At 52.2% G+C, this 18,792-nt stretch overlaps 3 protein-coding genes across 5 annotated transcripts; 1 reads left to right on the top strand and 2 right to left on the bottom strand.

Moving 5' to 3' along the window:
- The first annotated feature begins 7,080 nt into the window (after positions 1 to 7,080).
- Positions 7,081 to 7,974, top strand: LOC117856209 (BES1/BZR1 homolog protein 1). The gene is made up of 2 exons (XM_034738623.2): positions 7,081 to 7,422; positions 7,804 to 7,974. The coding sequence occupies exons 1-2, from the start codon at positions 7,081 to 7,083 to the stop codon at positions 7,972 to 7,974; spliced, it is 513 nt and encodes a 170-aa protein (XP_034594514.1).
- A 249-nt stretch (positions 7,975 to 8,223) lies between these two features.
- Positions 8,224 to 12,278, bottom strand: LOC117855559 (uncharacterized). Of its 2 annotated transcripts, none has more exons than XM_034737943.2 (2): positions 11,930 to 12,278; positions 8,224 to 11,724 (listed from the first exon to the last, which is right to left on the bottom strand). In XM_034737943.2, the coding sequence occupies exon 2, from the start codon at positions 11,661 to 11,663 to the stop codon at positions 8,388 to 8,390; it is 3,276 nt and encodes a 1,091-aa protein (XP_034593834.1). In that variant the 5' UTR covers positions 11,664 to 11,724; positions 11,930 to 12,278; the 3' UTR covers positions 8,224 to 8,387. The 2 variants fall into 2 exon arrangements, with proteins under 2 accessions (XP_034593834.1, XP_034593833.1); XM_034737942.2 differs by having other exon boundaries at positions 11,991 to 12,275.
- Positions 12,279 to 12,999: 721 nt separating this feature from the next.
- On the bottom strand, positions 13,000 to 17,014 carry LOC117854686 (transcription factor NIGTH1). Of its 2 annotated transcripts, XM_072294206.1 has the most exons (5): positions 15,007 to 17,014; positions 14,287 to 14,913; positions 14,088 to 14,164; positions 13,419 to 13,927; positions 13,000 to 13,344 (listed from the first exon to the last, which is right to left on the bottom strand). In XM_072294206.1, the coding sequence occupies exons 1-5, from the start codon at positions 15,245 to 15,247 to the stop codon at positions 13,200 to 13,202; spliced, it is 1,599 nt and encodes a 532-aa protein (XP_072150307.1). In that variant the 5' UTR covers positions 15,248 to 17,014; the 3' UTR covers positions 13,000 to 13,199. The 2 variants fall into 2 exon arrangements, with proteins under 2 accessions (XP_072150307.1, XP_034592801.1); XM_034736910.2 differs by having other exon boundaries at positions 13,169 to 13,927.
- Between the last annotated feature and the right edge of the window lie 1,778 nt (positions 17,015 to 18,792).

Raw genomic sequence — 18,792 nt, 5'->3', positions numbered from 1 at the left:
CAATTTCACCAGCCCATTTCTTCCTGCATTGGGCCTAATGGGCCTACGGGCAGTGTATCCGGTGATGTCGGGCTGGGCCAATGCTCTTCTGCTACACACATATGTGGGCCTAGCTTGGGGCCTGTCAGCACACGTGGCAGCTTTCATTGTACTTTTTTTCTTTCGCGATGTTCGCTTCAGCTTATTCAGCCGGCTTATCAGTCACCAAATAGTGTTTTCCTCTCACAACAAATCAGCTGTCTCGACTTTTCAACCGGCTTATAAGCTGAAGCGAACAGGCCCTTCGTTGCACTTCAGATGCTACTGCGGTGTACTTTAGTCCGTCAGGAGCCGGCATCGATGGCAAAACCGAGCAATCCTGTCCTCGCCATGGTTGATGGTGCATTGATCATAGACTCGTCGACGGCTTCATCATGGCGGTCACCTGCCCACCTTAGGAACTCACATCTGACGTCGAACGATCCGGCGCTGTACTCGCCGTGCGCGTCGACGATCCGGTGATGCTCCGAGCTGACGGAGTAAGAAGTAAGAACAAACTGTGCACGCACGTCTTCCTCCACGACCGGCCGCTCAACCTGAACCGAGCAGCACCAATGGATTGTTTGATCGATGCTCGAGTCCTACAAGTCAATGGCAGGTGATGGAGCCGGCGAGCTGCGTGATCGGCGGCAACAAAGCTCCCGTTTTCTTCAGCCATGCACGGCGCCACCGTGAGCGGGGCTCACGGGCGGCGGCGATGTCTGAGATCGGGAAGCAGAGCAAGCCATTTCAAATCCCCTTTTCTCCCGGTGCAAGACGACGCCGAGGCTGGTGCTTTTCGCGCCATTCCAAGGGAGGGGAGGCTGCCGGAAAGGACTCGTGCTTTCGCGCGTCAGTTCTTGAAACCCTACTGCCACTGCCACACCGCGCAATCATCACCGCCGGGAAAGATCAGCAAGAGTGCAGGAGCCAAGAGGCTCCGGCACGGTGGCACCTGATTTTGACACTACATGTACAATTAGTTAATCGACGATGATCAATAGCCCATTCTTTTTCATGATTTAACATTTATTTGGCAACAAGAAAGTGATACTGCAGAGTAAATGTAAATCTATCAACTGGGCATGCCTAGCATGTTTTCTTTGGATAACTTTAGTTTTGAGAACAACCAATGAAATGCATTATACAGCAATTAGGGAAAAAAGTGAAATATGGTTATGTTCTTGGGAATTGGATATCAGTTGGTGTTCATGGAAGTCCCTGACAATGTCATGACTTGATAAACCTTAACGCAATCGGAATCCGGTACCGACAACATAGCAACTTGACAAATGCAAGTCTCAGAAAACCATTGAGAAAGGTTTGCACTGGATATCTCCTACCATTGAGAAAACTATTGAACCGGACATACCACCAGCCGATCTATGGAAGGTTTGCCTAATAACAGAATAAAAACGAGCAAATCACATTGAGAAAGGTTTGCACGGGATATCTCCTACCATGTAAATGCAGTGCTACAGAATAAAATTAAGTGGTACCCTGAAGCTAGAGCTGATCTTGCAGGTGACCTTAGCATTGAAGTTGTGGGTTTGCTTCCAGCAATGGACCAGTGCTTTCAGCGAGCCTTTGGTGCATTACAAATATTGAGTGTACATCAAATATTGAAGCAGCAGTTGATACTGCAATTTAGAAAATTAGCTTCATTGAAGCCTCATCTGAAACGTCCCTCTGAGCAGTAATTTTCGCTCTATCCTCATATATCTTTGCACATAAAACACTTGCCGCTGCAGCATGTTGTCGCGCTGGTGGATCAGCAGCAGCAACTGTACCATGCTGAGCTCTTGTGCTAAAGTCAGTGTTTTCATTACGCTGCTGTTGCTTCTGCTGGCGCTGTTGCAGCTGCGGGTGCTGCTCTTGCGAATTTTGCTGCTGCTGTTGCACATGCCTCTGGAGCAAGAGTCGCTGCACCTCAACCTGCTGCTGTGATTGTTGTGTTGCTGCTCCCTTGCTTTAATGACTGCGGGAATCCCTTGCTTTAAAATTAAAAAGTCAGGCAACTACATATGAAAATAACTTCTCGCACAGCAGGACACGATCATTCTCATGTCAGCTCACAATTTCATATCTATTTCTCAGACCTGCACAAGATTAAGGCAACATTGAGCATGTAGTCGGAACCGCACCAAAAAGATATCCAAGCTAAGTGTCCAGACAAGTACTTCAACGAGCATACCGGCACAGATTTCCTAAGTGCGCTTAAACAATACCTTCCGGGACATGGAAGCAACAGCACAAAGCATCCTTCTGGATTCATAGTTGCTTGCTAATTGGGGCCATCCCATCGATCCAGGATTTGCCATCGATTTCTTTGCCCCCTTCTTGCTTGCTTCAGCACTTCGCAAGTCTTTCCTGCTTGGTTGACAGGTTGGAGCCATCTTCACCAGGAACCGACAAGCCAGCACCGTTTTCCAGTCTGGGAAGAACATGTTTCTCACTTCTTTTATGGCCAATCCTTTCGGCGGTTGCTTTATCAGAATCTGTTTACATGAGTCAATTAGTATCAAAATGTGTAAAAATATCATTAAAACGCCAACAGTTGTGAGAAGCAATGAGTATTCATGCTGCTGTTTAACCAACAAGGCGACGATTGGAGGTTATGTATTATGTTTGCTTAATAAAACAATTCCTTGATCGACAGGGTATGATGCTGCTCAGAAGAACAATGTCACTAAAGTATCAATTTGTTTTGAGATTAGTTTCATCATCAGTACAAATTAGACTTAACAAATATACAATTGCCGATAGAAGCTTCGGTTCCATTGTAGGAGACTAAGCTCCAAGATAGAATGGTAGCTATGAAAAAAAAAACGTTGGGCTACATGTGGAACTAGAACATTGCAGAATAGCACCACAAAAAGATTTAGGAAAAAGTCAATTTTATTCCCCTCACCTATCCACTTTGTCCGCTTAACCCCCTGAACAAAATTTTGGCTCACTTTACTCCCCTGAACTAATTTATTTTTCCAATCTACCCCTAATTAGATTTCTCTTTTTTGTTTCTCTCTATATGAGTTGAATTTTGAGTTCAAATTTTGTGAGCAGATACAAAACATGATGCTTTATGTTAAAAAATTATACTAGGAATTTTTCATGATTATTTTCATAGGTTAGGAATATTTAATATGAAATTGATCTTAAATATATAAAACTGTATGAAAAGTAATCATGAAAAATTCTAATATATTTTTCTAACGTCGAGCATTATGTTATAAGTCACTGAGAAAATATGAACTTAAAACTCAACTTTTACACGAAGAAACAGAAAAAGATAAATCTAATTAGGGGGTAGATTGAACCAAATGAAATAGTTCGGGGGAGTAAAGTGAGCCTAAATTTTGTTCAGACGTTTAAGCAGACAAAGTAAATAGGTGAGGGGACAAAGATTTACAGCAAGTTCATGTGATCAAATTAACGGAAATTTGCAGGTGGGAACTGCGAAGGCTGGACCAAAATGACTTAAAGGTGGGTTTTCACAATTTCCCAGAATAAAATTAATTCACAATTTCCCCGGAATAAAATTAATATTTGGAACAAACTAAAAGGCTTTTATCCTCCGGCAACAAAAGTATTACAAGTTGGGGAAAAAATCAAACAGCAACTATCTGATAGCTAAAGCATCCACAGGTTGACATGGAAAAATGTGATATCATCCGCACTTAAATTTTGTTAAATATCTCCTTACCCTTTTACTAACTTTGTCTTCCACAGAAGATGACTTGTCAGCTTCATTAGTTTCCTCACAATCCCCTATTCAGTAATGAAATTGGTTAGGAATCAACTTATGAAATTGGGAAGCATTGTTCGGAGGCTGGTATTCCAAGAAGGTCTGGTTGCACCACTTTTGGTACTGCAAAGTTGAAAAGAGGTGCATCCACCACATCCAACTTTGCAATGGTTGGAAACATAATAAAGTTGTTGCACAACTAATATTCTTTTCTAATTTTAGTAGGAAATAATATCAACCAAAAGTAACATACCGCTTTGTGAACTTGACCCAATCGGCATTGCCCCATATTGGTAGCTTCAAAACAACAAGGTAAGAATTAAGAAAAAGAAAAATCACCACACCAGGTGCGCATAAAATATATGAATGAATGTAAGTGAACCAAATTGATGCCAAACCATTCTAGATTTCCAGTGTCAATACTTTTCCCAGAATAAACGATGCCACTGCTGGTTAGAATCGATGAAACATGTTCAACAATCTCCTCATGGGACACCTACATTTCACCAAAATGTTTATTAAAATAAATAATTAAAAATGTTCAAGAAAATATTCCAATGAGTATTCAGACATCTTCACTTGCACCGCAGTGACGATTGCAACTTAAATAAGAAAATCTCTAGAGACAAATCGCGTATTTTATTCTAATCTTGCTCCTCACTCTTCCCCACCGTCTCTTCCCCATCTATCTTCCCCAAAACCGGCGGCACACTGCACACCTGCACCTCCGGCCTCCAGGCTCCGTCCGCTGCTGCTCGCCGGCGGGTCCGTTTCAGTGGCATCCACCGCCAGCCAGCCGCCCCCGCCGGCATGAGACCCGCGCCGCATGTGGGCCGGCGGCCGAGCCGAGCACCACCACCGGCGGGTCCTGCGGCAGCAGCGGCGCGTGCCCAGCGCCGCGGCAGGCCCTCTCCCCTGCGCCCTCGCCTGCCGACTGTCGCCGCCCGCATCTGCCCGCGCCGGCGCCCTCTGCCTCCGCCCGGCCGACGCACCAGCCCCCGCCTCCCTCGACCGCTTCGCTCCTGCCTCCCCCTCATACCGACCGTCGCGCGCCGCCTCCCTGTCGCCCCGCGCCGGCGGGTACCGGAGCTCGTCCCGCCCGCACCGGGGGCGCGCTCCGTCCCTCCCGCCGGTCCTCCTCCAGCACCTTTTTCCATTGCAAGACGACGCCGAGGTTGGTGCTTTTCGAGCCATTCCAATTGGCAGGAGGCTGCCGGAAAGGGCTCGTGCTTTTGCGCGTCAGTTCTTGAAACCCTACCGGCCTACCGCCACTGCCACCGCAGCTCAGACGCCGCGCAATCATCACCGCAAGGAAAGAGTAGCCAAGCCCCCGGTCAGACTGGCATGCAGAGGATTTCAGTGACTGATGGATGGGTAGGGCGTGGGTAGAATATAGCAGCAGCAGATAGATTTCGTTTGATAGGGAAGCGCAGGGAATGAGAGAAGCTGCTCCTTGTCTCTTGTGCTGCGGTAACAATTCTATTCCCCTGGAACGGCGTAAATATTCCCGTGTCTGATCCCAGGAATCAGGGCTGCTTGTGTGTCTCTGACATGTGAAGAGATGATCAGATGAACACGATGGTGCGGCGGCCTGAGCACTTCTCCTTCGCCTTTTTGCTTAGCTTTTCGCCGTCTTTCTCCGTTGAGTTCTGGACCTTTTTTTTTGTCTCCACCTGCTCGTTAGTTACCATCCACAAGTGCATTGGTTCTTCCGTACCATGAAAGATTTTTGAAACTCTGAATCGAAACACTTTTGCATTGCATCAGAGGCATTGGCTTGAGCATGTAAAGAATAGACATTAGCCTTTTACTTATGAGGCTCTGGGCATCGAGGCATCCCTAATCATTAGAGAGATTGGAGATTACTTGAATCATTTAGTACTTGTTTGTTGTAGGAGGCTCTGGACAGTTAAGTGGCGAACCAATCCAACTCTGGCGCATTCTTGGATATTTTCTGCCAAAAGGCAACCGGATAAAGATGTCCAAGGTATTCAGCAAATGCGATGATCTAACATCACATGAAGAAAAGTTTCTTTCCGGCGAACCTCATATGTATGTGTACAGCGACATCAAACAACTTACCGCTTGTTCACACTGTAAATCCTGACCTAATACGGGAAGCTCTGAAATTTGTATTCGTCAGTAAAAACGCAGCTGCATCTCTGAACCCTGAAGTATGTCGTATGGTTACTTACTTTCATTTCATTCCTTTTCGATTTACTCAGTTGTTTTTACTTACATGTACACATGCGGCTTTCAAATTCCTTACAACTTCTTTGTTCTCACCTTGCAGTGACATCTGGTGTTAATCTTGCATGCTGATACACAACGATGTGCATGAACACCACGGTCAAAGAAAACCATCCCAGTGGCTGGAGCACCTTGGCACACCTGAACCTTGACTCCTTGAGCCCCAAACGCATGTATGCCTGCCTGCACGGGAATTTTGAGATTCTAAGGCAGATATCTCATGACTCATCAAAATCTGATGCTCCTTGCTCCTCTTTTGACCATCCGACTGTACTCAATCGAAGCGAGTAAAAGATACCAGGAAAACAGAAGCATAGGAACTATGCATGAACACTGAACAAGGAAGAAAATAAATCGGAAAACCAGCAACAAATATTTCTCCTCAGAACAACATTCGGTTTTGATCTGCTTGGGCGCACCATCGCCAAAAGCTAGAGCTGCTTGCATACTATGGGCCAAGAATGCGTTACCATGCATGTAACGTTGTAACTTCCTCTGACTGGTTGATAGGCTTCTCTCTAGGCACTGCTCAGCAGCAGTCTAGGCAGTACACTAGTGCACACCTGCCAGTGAGAAAGACACAAGGCATGGCCGAGAACTGAAAAGGCAGGTAGGATCCAGAACGGGGCATGGAACCATTGGATGTACTGCGGCGAAAATATTCCCCTTCTTGTGGCAATAGCCTGCAGCATCTCCTGCTTCCTCTTGTAGAGTACATCCCAAGTGCTCAACACAGATGTTACATGCTCCCAACTACATTATTCCTTTTCTCACACACACACACACACACCGGGAGTGTGTGAGAGAGAGGGAGATGCCAAGAAACTTACATGCACGTAGCAACAAAAGCCTTCATGAACTAGGAGCACTTGGTTTTTCGCAATGCCAAAGAAGCAGCAACTTTTCATCACTCCACAGGCATGCATATGATTCTCTCCCTATAAATATTCGTGTGAGTGAGAGGGAGATTTATCACCCACCAGTTGAGTAAGACCCGTGAGAGAGCGAGCGAGAGAGCAGTACGTGCTGCGTGGAGGTGTAGGTGTGTGCGTGACCGATCGACGACAATGGAGGTCGGAGCCGGGAGAGAGGAGGGCGAAGCGGCGGCGGCGCCAGTGGCCGGGCGGCGGGGGTGCATCCGCTCGACGCAGGGGCCGTGGACGGTGCGGCGGCGGGGCCGGGGCGGCGGGCTGACGACGTCGCTGCGGCACCCGACGCCCCGGGAGCGGGAGAACAACCGGCAGCGCGAGCGGCGGCGGCGGCAGGTGGCCGCCAGGATCTACGCCGGCCTGCGCGCCCACGCCGGGTACACGCTGCCCAAGCACGCCGACCAGAACGACGTGCTCCGCGCGCTCTGCGCCGAGGCCGGCTATCACGTCGACGACGGCGGCAACGTCACCCGCCTCCAGGTAGATCACTCCCCCGTCTCCCTCGTGCATCGTTCTCGCTTTCTTCTCGGCCAATGGCAAGAGAACGTCCTTCCTGCTTGCGTTCAGGCAATGTGCCTGTGTATTGTGTACTCATCCATTAGCACTAGCACGTCACTTTTCTTGCACCAACAAAAATCAGTGCTGGCATTTTGTTGGTTATAAGTAGTACATTAAGTCGACATAACCCATGTTTTGCATGCTGGTAATTTTAAAATAAAGTAAATTAAAACAGCCACATGAATTTCACTGAAATGTTGTTAACTTGTTAGAACCAGCTACTGACGGGGTTGATCAAATTCGATGGAAGCATTTGCAACCACCACAACGCTGATCTGTATGTCATTGTCATTTGCATTGCAGGGTGTGCCTGACGGCGCGGCAGGCCCAAGCTGCAGCTCCGATCATCAGAAGCCTTCCTCCCACAGCGGCGCGACGGAGGCGGCGACCCTGCAGCAGCCGGAGCAGCAGCAGCAGCTTGAGGAGGAGACCAAGCTGTCACTCGAGCTCACCCTTTCCTTCGCCTACATGTAGATGCGATGCTAGATTAATTATCTCTGTCCCGGACTCTTAACTAATTACCGGTAGTACTAACTAGCGAGCTAGCCAGCCGTACTGTACTGTGAAAGAATATTGGAAGTTGCAAATCACCTCAGCATCATTCACAATCTATAAGGCGATGCCATGACGACTTTGGCATGCAATTCACATGAGCATGACTGCTGCAAATGTAACTGCAAACCAAAGCTATCACTATCAGGGAAAATTTTAAAAAAATGAACATGAAAAAAGAAATGAAATTTATTGAGCTACTATTAGTACACAGTTTTGTTTCGAAGACAGAAGGCGAAAACAAAGAACATCAAATAAACACCAAAAAGGTAAGAAAGAAAAAGGGAAAGCAAACGAGCTAGCTAGCAGGTCGATGGTTGAATGGCTCAGCAGCCTCAGCTCAAGCTTGTGTCGCGGCGCAGGCCGACGCCCTCGTTGACGCCGGAGACGAGCTCGGCCTCGAAGTTCGCCGACGACATGGACGGCAGCCGCTCGTACACCCTCGACCCGAGGTGCTGCAGCTTCTTCTGCTGCGTCTTGACGGTCTTGCTGATGATCTTGTAGTTCCACCGCTGCTGCACGTACACGGCGGCGGCGAGCGCGACGGCGACCAGCGGGATGGCCACGTCGCCGAACCGGGAGTAGAAGTCGAGGCTCGTGTTCACGAACTCGTACTCCTCCGCGAAGTATGGGTTGATCGCCGGCGCCTTGATGTAGTCGTAGAGGTGCGGCAGCAGCCGCACCGCCGTCACGCCGGCGTAGTAGCTCTTCTTGAGCGGCTTGCAGTTGATCCGCCACACCACGTTGCCGATCACCTGCGGGAGGAGGAAGAAGTCCTGCGCCATCCCGACGTACTCCTCTAGAGTCACCGCCCACTCCCGCAGCGCGTGCGTCCTCCCGCGGGCGTCCATGTACGACCCGTCGTCCCGCACCGGCCGGCCGTACACGCTCACGTAGTGCGCCGCCAGGATCACCGTGAAGCCGACGAGGTGCGCGCCGGAGCTGTAGAGGAGCACCCTCCGGTCGCTCGGCACGCGGCCGGGCTCCAGTGGCGACCGCGTCAGCAGCCGGATGCGCGACCGCCAGACCTTCTGCGCCAGCCGGAGCGTCAGGAGGAACGCGGCGAGGATGAGGATCTTGACGACGCAGTCGATGATCCAGTACAGGGCGCTCTTGTCCACCTCGTATGACGGCGGTACGGCGGCTCCGCCGTCGTTGCCGGCGGCGATGCGCGCGAACAGCGCCTCCGCGCCGGTGATCAGCGGCACGCTGTACCCGACCGCCTGCACGCCCAGCATCACCAGCGACACGTACGGCATCACGTCGGTGTTGGCCTTGATGTACATGAGCTGGCTGAACTCCGCGGCGATGGCCGCCGCCAGCGTCGCGATGCGGAGGATGCCCTCGACGCTGCGACGGGACAGGATGTCCTGCCGCTGCTCCCGGTACAGGATCGGAAGCGTCTGGAGCGCCGTCTCGTTGAAGTGCAGCGGGTCGCCGGGGTCGCGCGTGCTGGCGATGCGCACCTTCGCCGTCGGGTTGATCAGCCACCGCGCCGTCGTCGGCGGGTACTCCACCCTCATCTCGATCGAGCAGTCCATGCCATCCTCCACAGCTTTCAGCGTCGAGAAGGCTTGCCGAGTCGCTTGGATTCTCCGGCAGCCGATCAGGTACATCCGGCCGTTGACCGGGTTGTACACGCCCTCCAAGAACAGGCTCGACACGTTCGCATAAGGCTCCCCGGACAGCGAGAGCTCCGCGGACACGTTGAGAAGAGAGGACGCTGCAGTCGGCTGCGACGACGACGTCGACGAGGACTCTGGCTGCGACGACGACGACGAGGATGCTTTGCCCCCTCCTCGCCCACCTGGCATGTCAGAAAACGGAATGCTCTCTGCCGCCAGCTGCGAGGTACGGCCGACGAGTGATCCGAGAGAGAGCACCTCCAGCTGAAAGAACGGCCGCTCGAACCGTTCACGCGGGAACGGGTCGGGCACGGCGGCGACGTGGAGCGTGAGGTCGTCGGCGAGGTTGGACAGGCTCATCGCGTCGGCGGAGGCCACCCTCGGGTAGCTCAGGAGCGACTTAGCGAGGACGGTGCCGAAGTCGAACGGCTCGCTCCGCCTGAGAAACTCGCCGGCCTGCCTCACCTTGGTGTAGTTGTACGCCATGCTCAGCGGCGCACCACCGGAGACGCCGAACCGGTTCCAGAGCTCTGTCGGGTGCACCGTGCGTTTGATCGTCAGCGGGAAGTGGGCGGCGCCGCCGCTGCCGTCGATGCGGGTGATCTGCCCCACCGTGATGCTGCGGCGGGTGGCCGTGAAGGTGGTCTGCACGTAGAGGCACACGCGCGAGTGGCACGCCTTCTCGCCGACGCCGAGGCAGCCCACCATGCAGAGCTGGCCCGTGGACGCGCGCCACACGCCCTCGGCCGAGAGCGTCATGCCGCTGAGCCCGCTCCGCTTGCTCGCCGTGTACTTGTGCTCCCACGGCGCCACGGCGCGGAACACGGCCGACACCCTCGCCGAGCTCTCGCCGCCCGGGGCGTTCCTCGGCTCGCACCGGACGTCCTGCATCACGACGCTGACGCCCGTGAACGCGCCGTCCGTCGCGTCGACCGCCTTGTCCGTCTCGAACGGCCCGAGCCTCCGGCAGGTGGCGTCCGTGCCGTTGCACTGCCAGTTCGGCACGACGGCGAGCAGGTCCTCCGACGTGAACCGGTCGAGGATGCCGCAAAAGGAGTTGCCCTTGTAAAGCCCCCTGCCGCCGCCGCGGAGGATGTCGTCGCGGTAAGGGTGCGGGGTGCACGCTTTGTCGACGAGCTTCTCGGACCCGAACTTGTAGTTGGAGTAGGCGCCCAGCTGCGACAGCAGGTGCACGGCGTCGAAGTAGGCGGCGCCGGACTTGCCGCTCGTGCTCGTGAGCTCGCCGCGCACGGCGCGCGTCGTCAGCGTCAGCGTCGTCGGGTACCGGAGCACGAGTAGTATGTTGTCGTCCTTCTCGACTGGCGGCTGGAAGTTGTCGCGGTTGGTGTTCTTGGCCCAGCCCCACGGGTCGCCGGCGTCGTCGCCGCGCCGCGGCAGCAGGGCGTTGCCGACCATGCAGAGCACGCTCTCGCCGTCGCCGTTCTCAGTGTACACGCCCTCGAAGAGGATCTTGAGCTCCGTGCTCCCGGGCCACACCTTGAGCTCCGGCGACACGTACTGGCCCATCTCCGGGACGGTACCGTTGCGGGAGATGGCGACGCCGAGGACGCCGCTGACGTTGAGGGCCGTCTTCTCGCGGCGCCCCACGTCGACGTGCGTGAGCGTGAATGAGGCGAGCGGCAGCGGGTCCGGCGCCCCGTCCGCGGCGTCGGTGCCGTCGAACGGCAGCAGCGGCGCGCCGTCGGCGTCCTGCTTCCAGTCCCCCTTGACGAAGCTCAGCTCCGGCATGAGGGCGTTGGCGCGGTTGGCGTCGAACGTGAGCTCCTCGGCGGCGGAGAGCACGGACCGGCACTGCCGCTTGACGTCGGCGAAGCGGACGTACTCGTGGGGGATGAAGGGGCCCTGGCCGCCGGGGCCCATCGGACCGACCGCTTGCTCATTTTGATGAAAGGGATCAAACGACGCGGCGACAGCAAGGAATGGCAGCAAGAACGCGCTGATGTACTGCAGTTTTTTCGACGCCATTGCTGCTCGAGAGCAAGCTTGAACCACCCTTGATTATCTATCTGTTCAGAGATTCTCAGCCCTGCATTTGAAACAACAAGAGCAACAGAATTACATCACTACTTGTGCCGTTGTACGGATTGACGTTGCTGACATCTGAAGCTGGGGTACAAGGCTAGCATAACTGCATAGGTATCATGGACACACTGCAAACTTTTGGCACGAAATGCTTGCTACCCTGGAGAGTACAAAAGTGAGAGTAAAAAAGCTCGAAAAACATTGCAAACCTGCAGCAAAACTTCTGAAATTACGCTGCTAACATCATCATAGAGTGATTTGGTTGCTGACCTCAACATGGAGATTTCTTCAGTCCCCTTCAGCGTCCAATGGCTGGTATCCGAGAGCCCAGGACACCACCACCACTGGCTCCTCTGCTCTAGTACAGCGCATGGATTTCTGACCAGAATGTGCCAGATCCAGAAAAATTCGTGGACCAGATTGGATCACTCGGAATCCAATCTTATAGTTCAGTTAGTCACCCCATGGATGCTTCGGCCGCATTGTTTATCAGCCTGCCAATCCATTCCGGCCTCTCAGAACTACGAGTAGGGTTCTTGGAGGCTGGACATAGAGAATTGTGTTTGACTTCCGAGGGAAGCGACCCAGAAACAGAGGGCACAGGGTGCCGACTCCCCAGAACGCCCTCGGCCCAGGAGAAGCCTTGTCAGTTGTCACCGTGCTACCGCGAGGCGGAGAGGGGCAGTTTGGGGTATTGGTGCCCGTGCGACATCCGGGGGGCTAGCGAGGGATCGAGAGAGTTGACGCGGCGGCGCCCGCGGCCGCCGCGGCGGGCATCGCGGCAGTCCACGGCATGTCACGCCGGCGAGGTCGGCGGCATGTGTCGTCCACGTGAACGAGGAGGAGGAGGAGGAGATTTTTACCTTCGCGTTCGTCTCCGTGTTTCGTCAACGAACTTTGACTTTGTTGTTACCGGGGGGGGGGGGGGGGGGGGGGGGGGGGGGGGGGTTGTCCGGGGGGCGCTTCCGTTGATGATGCATTAGGTTTGGGTGGCCCATGACGGGAAAAGGGACTGGACTGCGTGCCCTTCATATGGGCCTAAGTTTATGAGGCCTCTATCGGCCGTAGCACAACGAGAAACTACTTCCCAAATCAAAAAGAAGCTTAAAAAAATTCACACTCCTCAAAGTTTAATTATCTTGAAGGTATCAAATCAAGAATAATCGTCAATGTTGTCACAGCAGTAGTACACCTGAAATTTTAACCAGCTTGCATTATTCAAGGGTCCTCAACGTGCTTATCATAACACTAGGGTACAAGCATGTAACAATCAAAGAAATGCATAGTAAAGTCCAATCCACATTTCCCAATTATCTCTAGATCCAACCAAGTTTACATTAACCTATTAGGTGATCATATTTCACCACAACTATATTTACTACTAGTTCAAACGAAAACGAAAACAAAAGCAAGAACAAAGAGAGACCAATGTGCCAAGCCCCCAAAAGTAAACAAAAGGCCCCTCGCTCATGTATCACATCACGAATGAGACAATCTCGGACACTCGGCTCCACTCCACATGTTGTTGGGTGGAGTGGAGTGGAGTGAGTTCAGATCGATCGGCGTCCGTTCTCCGCGCGGGCGCGAACAAAAATCCACTTTCCCGATGATGCAACAGCACAGACTTTTAGAAAAATCCCGGAGTTAATAGTAGTGATTAAGCTAGCTAGTTAATTTTGTTTGATCAATGATCAGTACTTGATCGCCGCGGCGCCGGTGGAGTCCTCGCCGTCGGTCTTGGCGGCCGGCACGTCGTCGTCGTCGTCGCCGTCCTCCTCCCGTTCCTCGCCCTCGTCCTCATCCTCGATGCTCTCCGACCTCTCCCTTCCGCCGCCGCCGCCGACGCTGCCTCCTCCTGCGCTGCCGAGGCCCTCCGACGACTCCGGCGGCGAGCCCGCCATGGCCGCCTTGTACGCGGCGGCCTGCGGCGGCGGTGGCGCGGCCGCGCGGTGGTGCACCATGGCGGCCGCCGGGTGGTGCTGCAGGTGGTGCACCGCCGCGGGGGGCGGGTAGTACTCCTGCGCCGCCGCCACCGCCGCCGTGTAGTGCGGCTGCGTCGCCGGGTGCGCGCCGTAGATGGCCTGGCCCGCCGCCTGCGTCGCGTACTCCGGCGGCACCCAGATGCCGCCGAGCACCACCAGCTGCGGCGCCGCGGTCGCCGGCGCCGGCGGCGTCGGCATCGGCCGCCGCGTGTGCAGCCTGTACTTCTGTACGAGAGATCACAAGAGAATAATCAGTTTAGAAACACAAATACTCCTGTCTGGAATGTGATTCACGCGTGCTAATCATAACAACCCATGACTAATCACTCGATATACTATTACCGCGTCATGATCGTGCATGGAAGGATGATGAGATTATAATTACCTGGAGATGGCTTTTCACCTCATCATTGGTCAATCCATCCACCTTCATCAGCTCGCGGATCTGCTTCGGGGTCGCCACTTTTGCAAACAAGAAACAAGTTTTATTTGTCTTTAGCTAGCTCACACACGCATGCATTTGTCATTTCGTCTACCCAAACTAAGGTTTGATTCGTCGTCAGATATTACAATAGGGAGTGTACCTTGGGCGCCGCCGAGGATCTGCAGGGCATTGACGAAGCGGCGGTGCAGCTCCGGCGACCAGCACCGACGAGCCTTCCTGTGCGTCTGCGGGGGCGGGGGCGCCTGCCCATCCGTCGCGTTCGACGCCGGCTTCACCCCGTTCTGGACGTCTCTCCGCGCGCCCAGGCCACCGTTGGCTCCGGCGGCGTCAAGGTACGGCTTCCTGTCGGTCTCGGCCGCGTCTTTCTCCGCCGGCGCGAGGGCGAGCTCCGGCAGCGCCGCGGCTTCCGCGGCGGCCTTGTCCTTGGCGAACGGGAGGAACGCGCCGCCGTTGCGCTGCCCCGCGGCAGTGTCGAGCGCGCCGAGCGTGTCGATCGGCAACTGGTGCTCCGAGCTCTCTTTGGGCGTCTGCGGACCCTTCGCCGCAGTGTCCGCCGCCGCCAACGCCGCGCCGGGCCCGTTCCAGAGCTGCGCCGACTCCATCCAGCTCGCCTTCTCCGACGGCGGGTTCCCCATCTTGTCGGCGGCGGCGTCGATCCCGATTTTCTTGAGCGGTATGAACTCCTCCAGCACCAGCGGCCTCGCCGGCGCGCCCTGCAGGCTCCCCATCTGGTACGCCTCCAGCTGCTGCCCGTAGGCCTCCATGGCTGCGCGCGCACCCAATCATCAATACATTGTTACAGCCATGCATGCATTCATGGGTATGCCGATCGATGACGATGAACATGAAGGTTACGCACCGTGGTTGAGAAGATGCATGCACAAGGGGAGCTCGCGCTTGAAGGCGTCGATCTTGAGACGCTCCTCCTCCAGGCGGGCGAGGAACTCCCGGAGCTTCTGCGTCGTCTGCTCCGTCGTCAGGTGGTGGCCGTCGACGAGCGGCTCCTGCTGCTGCTTCGGGATCACAGCGTACGCGCCGCCGCCGTTGCTGTTGCCGTTGGGCTTGTAGTCTAGGGTTAGGTCGGAGGCCGAAGACGCCATGCTGCCAAGCTCAGCCGTCCACCGTCCTGTACTAGAATCCTTTGTGTTGGACTTGGACCTTGCACTATTGGCAGTAGCTGCTACAAGCTTCTAGTATATTACTTCTCAGATATGATCAAGTGTCTGTGTGCTAGAGAGAGAGGGGTGTGGAGAGAGAATGTGAATGTGAGAGAGTGTGTTTGATGAGGGATCAGAGGAGGGAATCGGCTTCTTTTAAGGGTGAGTTTTGGGAGTGGAGAGAGAATAAAGGTGGATTTAGAGGGGGAGAAAAGGAAAAGCCATGTGTGATCTTGTAAGAGGTTCCTAGCTAGCTAGCTAGCAGCAGCAGGAGCAGGCAGGGGGAGGAGGGATAAAGCAAAGGCATGGTAACTTCTTGCAAAGATCAAAGGCATCTGCATGCAAAAGCTTCTGCATATGCAGGAGGTTTCATGCACCATGTACATGCAAGGGAATCAAAAACTTATCTCCTCCCAGCACAGCACAACGACCACACAGATGGGGCCACATCTGGTTTTGGCCTCTTCATGGCACTACGTCTCTCTCTCTCATCTCTAGTCCCAGTCTAGTCAGTCTCCCCTGATGATCAACCTCATCAGTCATCACCTGTGTGCACTTCTGGTAACTCCATTCAAATCAAATCCAGCTCTGGCATTCAAATAAAGTTCTACTATATATACTGTGAATCTCCTCTCACCAGCATATGCAACCATGCATGAAAAATTGGAACTTTTACATGGCCAGGTCTTCTTGTCCCAATAAGCATTTGGGCATCCATATGTATTCTCTCTGTGTCTGCGTATCTTTTACATGGATGCTCATTTTGTGGTAAGTTAACTTTGCAAAGTTTTTCACAACGAAAAATTTATCCACATGCCTTTTGCACTGTCCACCCATGGGAGAAAAGCTTAGCTGGGCGCGTTTGATTCAATGGAATTAAAGATGAGCTCAAAGTAGTCCAAAGAGAACCTTGCAAGTCTAAGCGAGAACCAACTAGGTGTCTTGGAGAATATTTACCTTTTACCTAATTTTCATCTCAAAACGCAGGGATAATCACCAGATATACCTACCTGAGAATCACATCACCTCCTTCTCCAACTCCCAACTTGCATTACAGAAACCAAAAGAATGCAGCAAAGCAACTATAATTCTATAAGTTAACTATATACATCGTAGATGCCCGCGCATTGTCAACTTTTGTTTTTCGGGGTTCTAATGGATGATTCCTGCACGATTAATCAAAGGAGGGAGATGGTAAAGCAGTAAAGCAGCATATACCACACATAATTCAAGCCTCCAAAGATATGAAAAAGATTCCTCTCTCTTTGCTTTGAAAAGGGTGGCGCATCCCTTCACACACAAGCTCTTCTTGGCTAGCCATGGGAATAACACACATGTATGCTGGTGTGTCTCCTCTCTATCCCCTGCATGTGTCTGTGTGCAAGAAGAAGAGGTACCGGCTCACTTTGCATTCACAGGGGAATATATTGGCATGGCTCAAGCAAGGAATATCTTAGGCTTTGGGGGGGATATCAAGCACGCACAAAGGAGGACACAAAGGAAAACATGGTGTGCTTTGGAGAGAGAAAGAGGGAGTGTGAGCGAGAATGTGAGTGAGAATCTCCGCTGCTGCTACTACTCTTGGCTTTTTAGGAAGTGGGAAGGAAGCTAAGAAGATTCTCTCTTTCTCTCTCCGAGAGAGAAGATCAGAAGAGAGGGAAGAGAGAGAGTGCATGTATGGTGTTGCTATACTAGGGGTAGAGAGAGAGAGAGAGGACAGAGGAGGAGGAGACCGGGGAGAAAGGTGTATATATGTGTATTGCTGCATCGAATTCCCTGTGCAATAATTAGGGGTTGGTCGCTTTCTTGGGGCAGTCTTCAGGTACAAGACTCCAATCCCTACCTTTTCTCTGGATTCTCTCTTCTTTCGCCCGTCTCTACGTGAACAATCAGTTTGATACGACGTACGTACGTACGTACTTTGATATCCTACACATGCATACCGTGCATGTCTACATGCACGTACCTACATGTACATAGGTACGTATTTTTCAAGTATAGGATGTTTGTGCACAATCAAATTATTGTTGGTCCCTCATGAGTGATGCAACATGCTCAGAAGCTTTCTACACGTGACATTTCTCTACTGGGTATTTTCAAGCCTGTTAAGCAGGACTAATTAGGCTGAAACTGCTTGGACATTCTTTTGTGAACTTCAACTATATTACATACACTACAAGATTCAGAACATTCACCAACGGGACTTTTTAAGTGGACGAGGGGATTCGATCATTAGCATTTTCCCCCTCTTAATAGCCGACGGTGCTTAACTGTGATTGCAGCATTTCCTGTGAGTGAAAGACGAATTCCCTACCAACTATTTACCGACCAGGAAAACCGGACCACGCGCACAAATGAAGAAAGGGCCCGTCGGCCATCTGCTACCTACCTCTCAGCAAATGTCGGGGCACTTTTTTTTTTGAGAAATTTTTACTCCCTTTTGTCTTAAAGAAACAAGTACGACCTATATTTCGAGACGGAGGTATAGTACGTTGAACAATGCATCCAACATTAATTAATTTTCTGCGATGGAGGTTTATTTGTCGCACATTCTCTATGTATCAATTGATTTGTGTTTGTTTGTCGTTCTAAGTATAGGACTTTTCAAAGCTTTGACTACTTGAAATAATTCAAACATGTCTCCTTGGATACGCTCCTATAAGAGAATGAAAAAACTGAAAAGGAACGGAGATAGTACGTCAACTAACCCAAAGGTTCTACCCACAAAGAATGGAAGGCTCTCTAGCCTCTAAATTTAGAGGGCGTTTGGTTCCCTTTGCTTATTTTTAGCACGTGTCATATCGAATGTTTAAATGTTTAGATACTAATTAGGAGTATTAAACGTAAATAGAGTAACAAATTGTCTCCATTAACTAGTTATAAAGTTGTCTCTTTATTTTGGACTGATCCAGTGATCCGGCACGGTGTTAAGCTGACGAGCTGTACGTAGACGTAGCTGGGCTCGTGGTATTATTCCTCTGACCGTTGGGTGGACTGGGCGCAGAGGGCTTTACGCACTTTCCCCTCGTGACACGCGTCAGTGGTGGCCTGCCCAAGTCGTCCTGTGAATATCCCTTTTGTCTGGTGCGACGTGGCGCGCGAATATTCCTTCCCCCTCCCCAGCTCCCTACCCTAACCCTCTGCTACGCTCTGTCCTCTTCTTGCTTTTGCCATTCTGTTTCGAGCTTCGAGCCAACAGCACACAGTACAGGCTGGTGCTCTGATCCTGATTATTTTCATCTTTTTTTTCACCTTCAGATGCATCTCCTGTTCATCACATCTTGTACTGAAAGTCTGAAACACACAAACGCTTCAGAAACAATCAAGGCGTGGGCCTCGATATCATGACTGACGGAGAGAATAATCGAGGCGTTATGGGCTACTCGCCAATCGACATGATGCGCGCGCAGAAGGGGGGATGATTCTCTGAAGCCAAATGCAGGAGCAGAGAGGGAGAAAAGCAGCGATTAGGAGAGGCGTAAAAAAGA

The sequence above is a fragment of the Setaria viridis genome, chromosome 5, assembly GCF_005286985.2.
Source record: "Setaria viridis chromosome 5, Setaria_viridis_v4.0, whole genome shotgun sequence".
Lineage (NCBI taxonomy): Eukaryota > Viridiplantae > Streptophyta > Magnoliopsida > Poales > Poaceae > Setaria > Setaria viridis.
This window is presented reverse-complemented; position numbering and strand designations above follow the sequence as displayed.

Bases quoted from the DNA above. Each gene is read 5' to 3' on its own strand.
- LOC117856209 (XM_034738623.2), top strand. From the start codon at position 7,081: ATGGAGGTCGGAGCCGGGAGAGAGGAGGGCGAAGCGGCGGCGGCGCCA. The intron at 7,423-7,803 runs GTAGATCACTCC...TTTGCATTGCAG, and splicing joins GCAACGTCACCCGCCTCCAG to GGTGTGCCTGACGGCGCGGC.
- LOC117854686 (XM_072294206.1), bottom strand. From the start codon at position 15,247: ATGGCGTCTTCGGCCTCCGACCTAACCCTAGACTACAAGCCCAACGGC. The intron at 14,914-15,006 runs GTGCGTAACCTT...GTGCGCGCGCAG, and splicing joins CATGCATCTTCTCAACCACG to CCATGGAGGCCTACGGGCAG. The intron at 14,165-14,286 runs GTACACTCCCTA...TGTTTGCAAAAG, and splicing joins GATCCTCGGCGGCGCCCAAG to TGGCGACCCCGAAGCAGATC.
- LOC117855559 (XM_034737943.2), bottom strand. From the start codon at position 11,663: ATGGCGTCGAAAAAACTGCAGTACATCAGCGCGTTCTTGCTGCCATTC.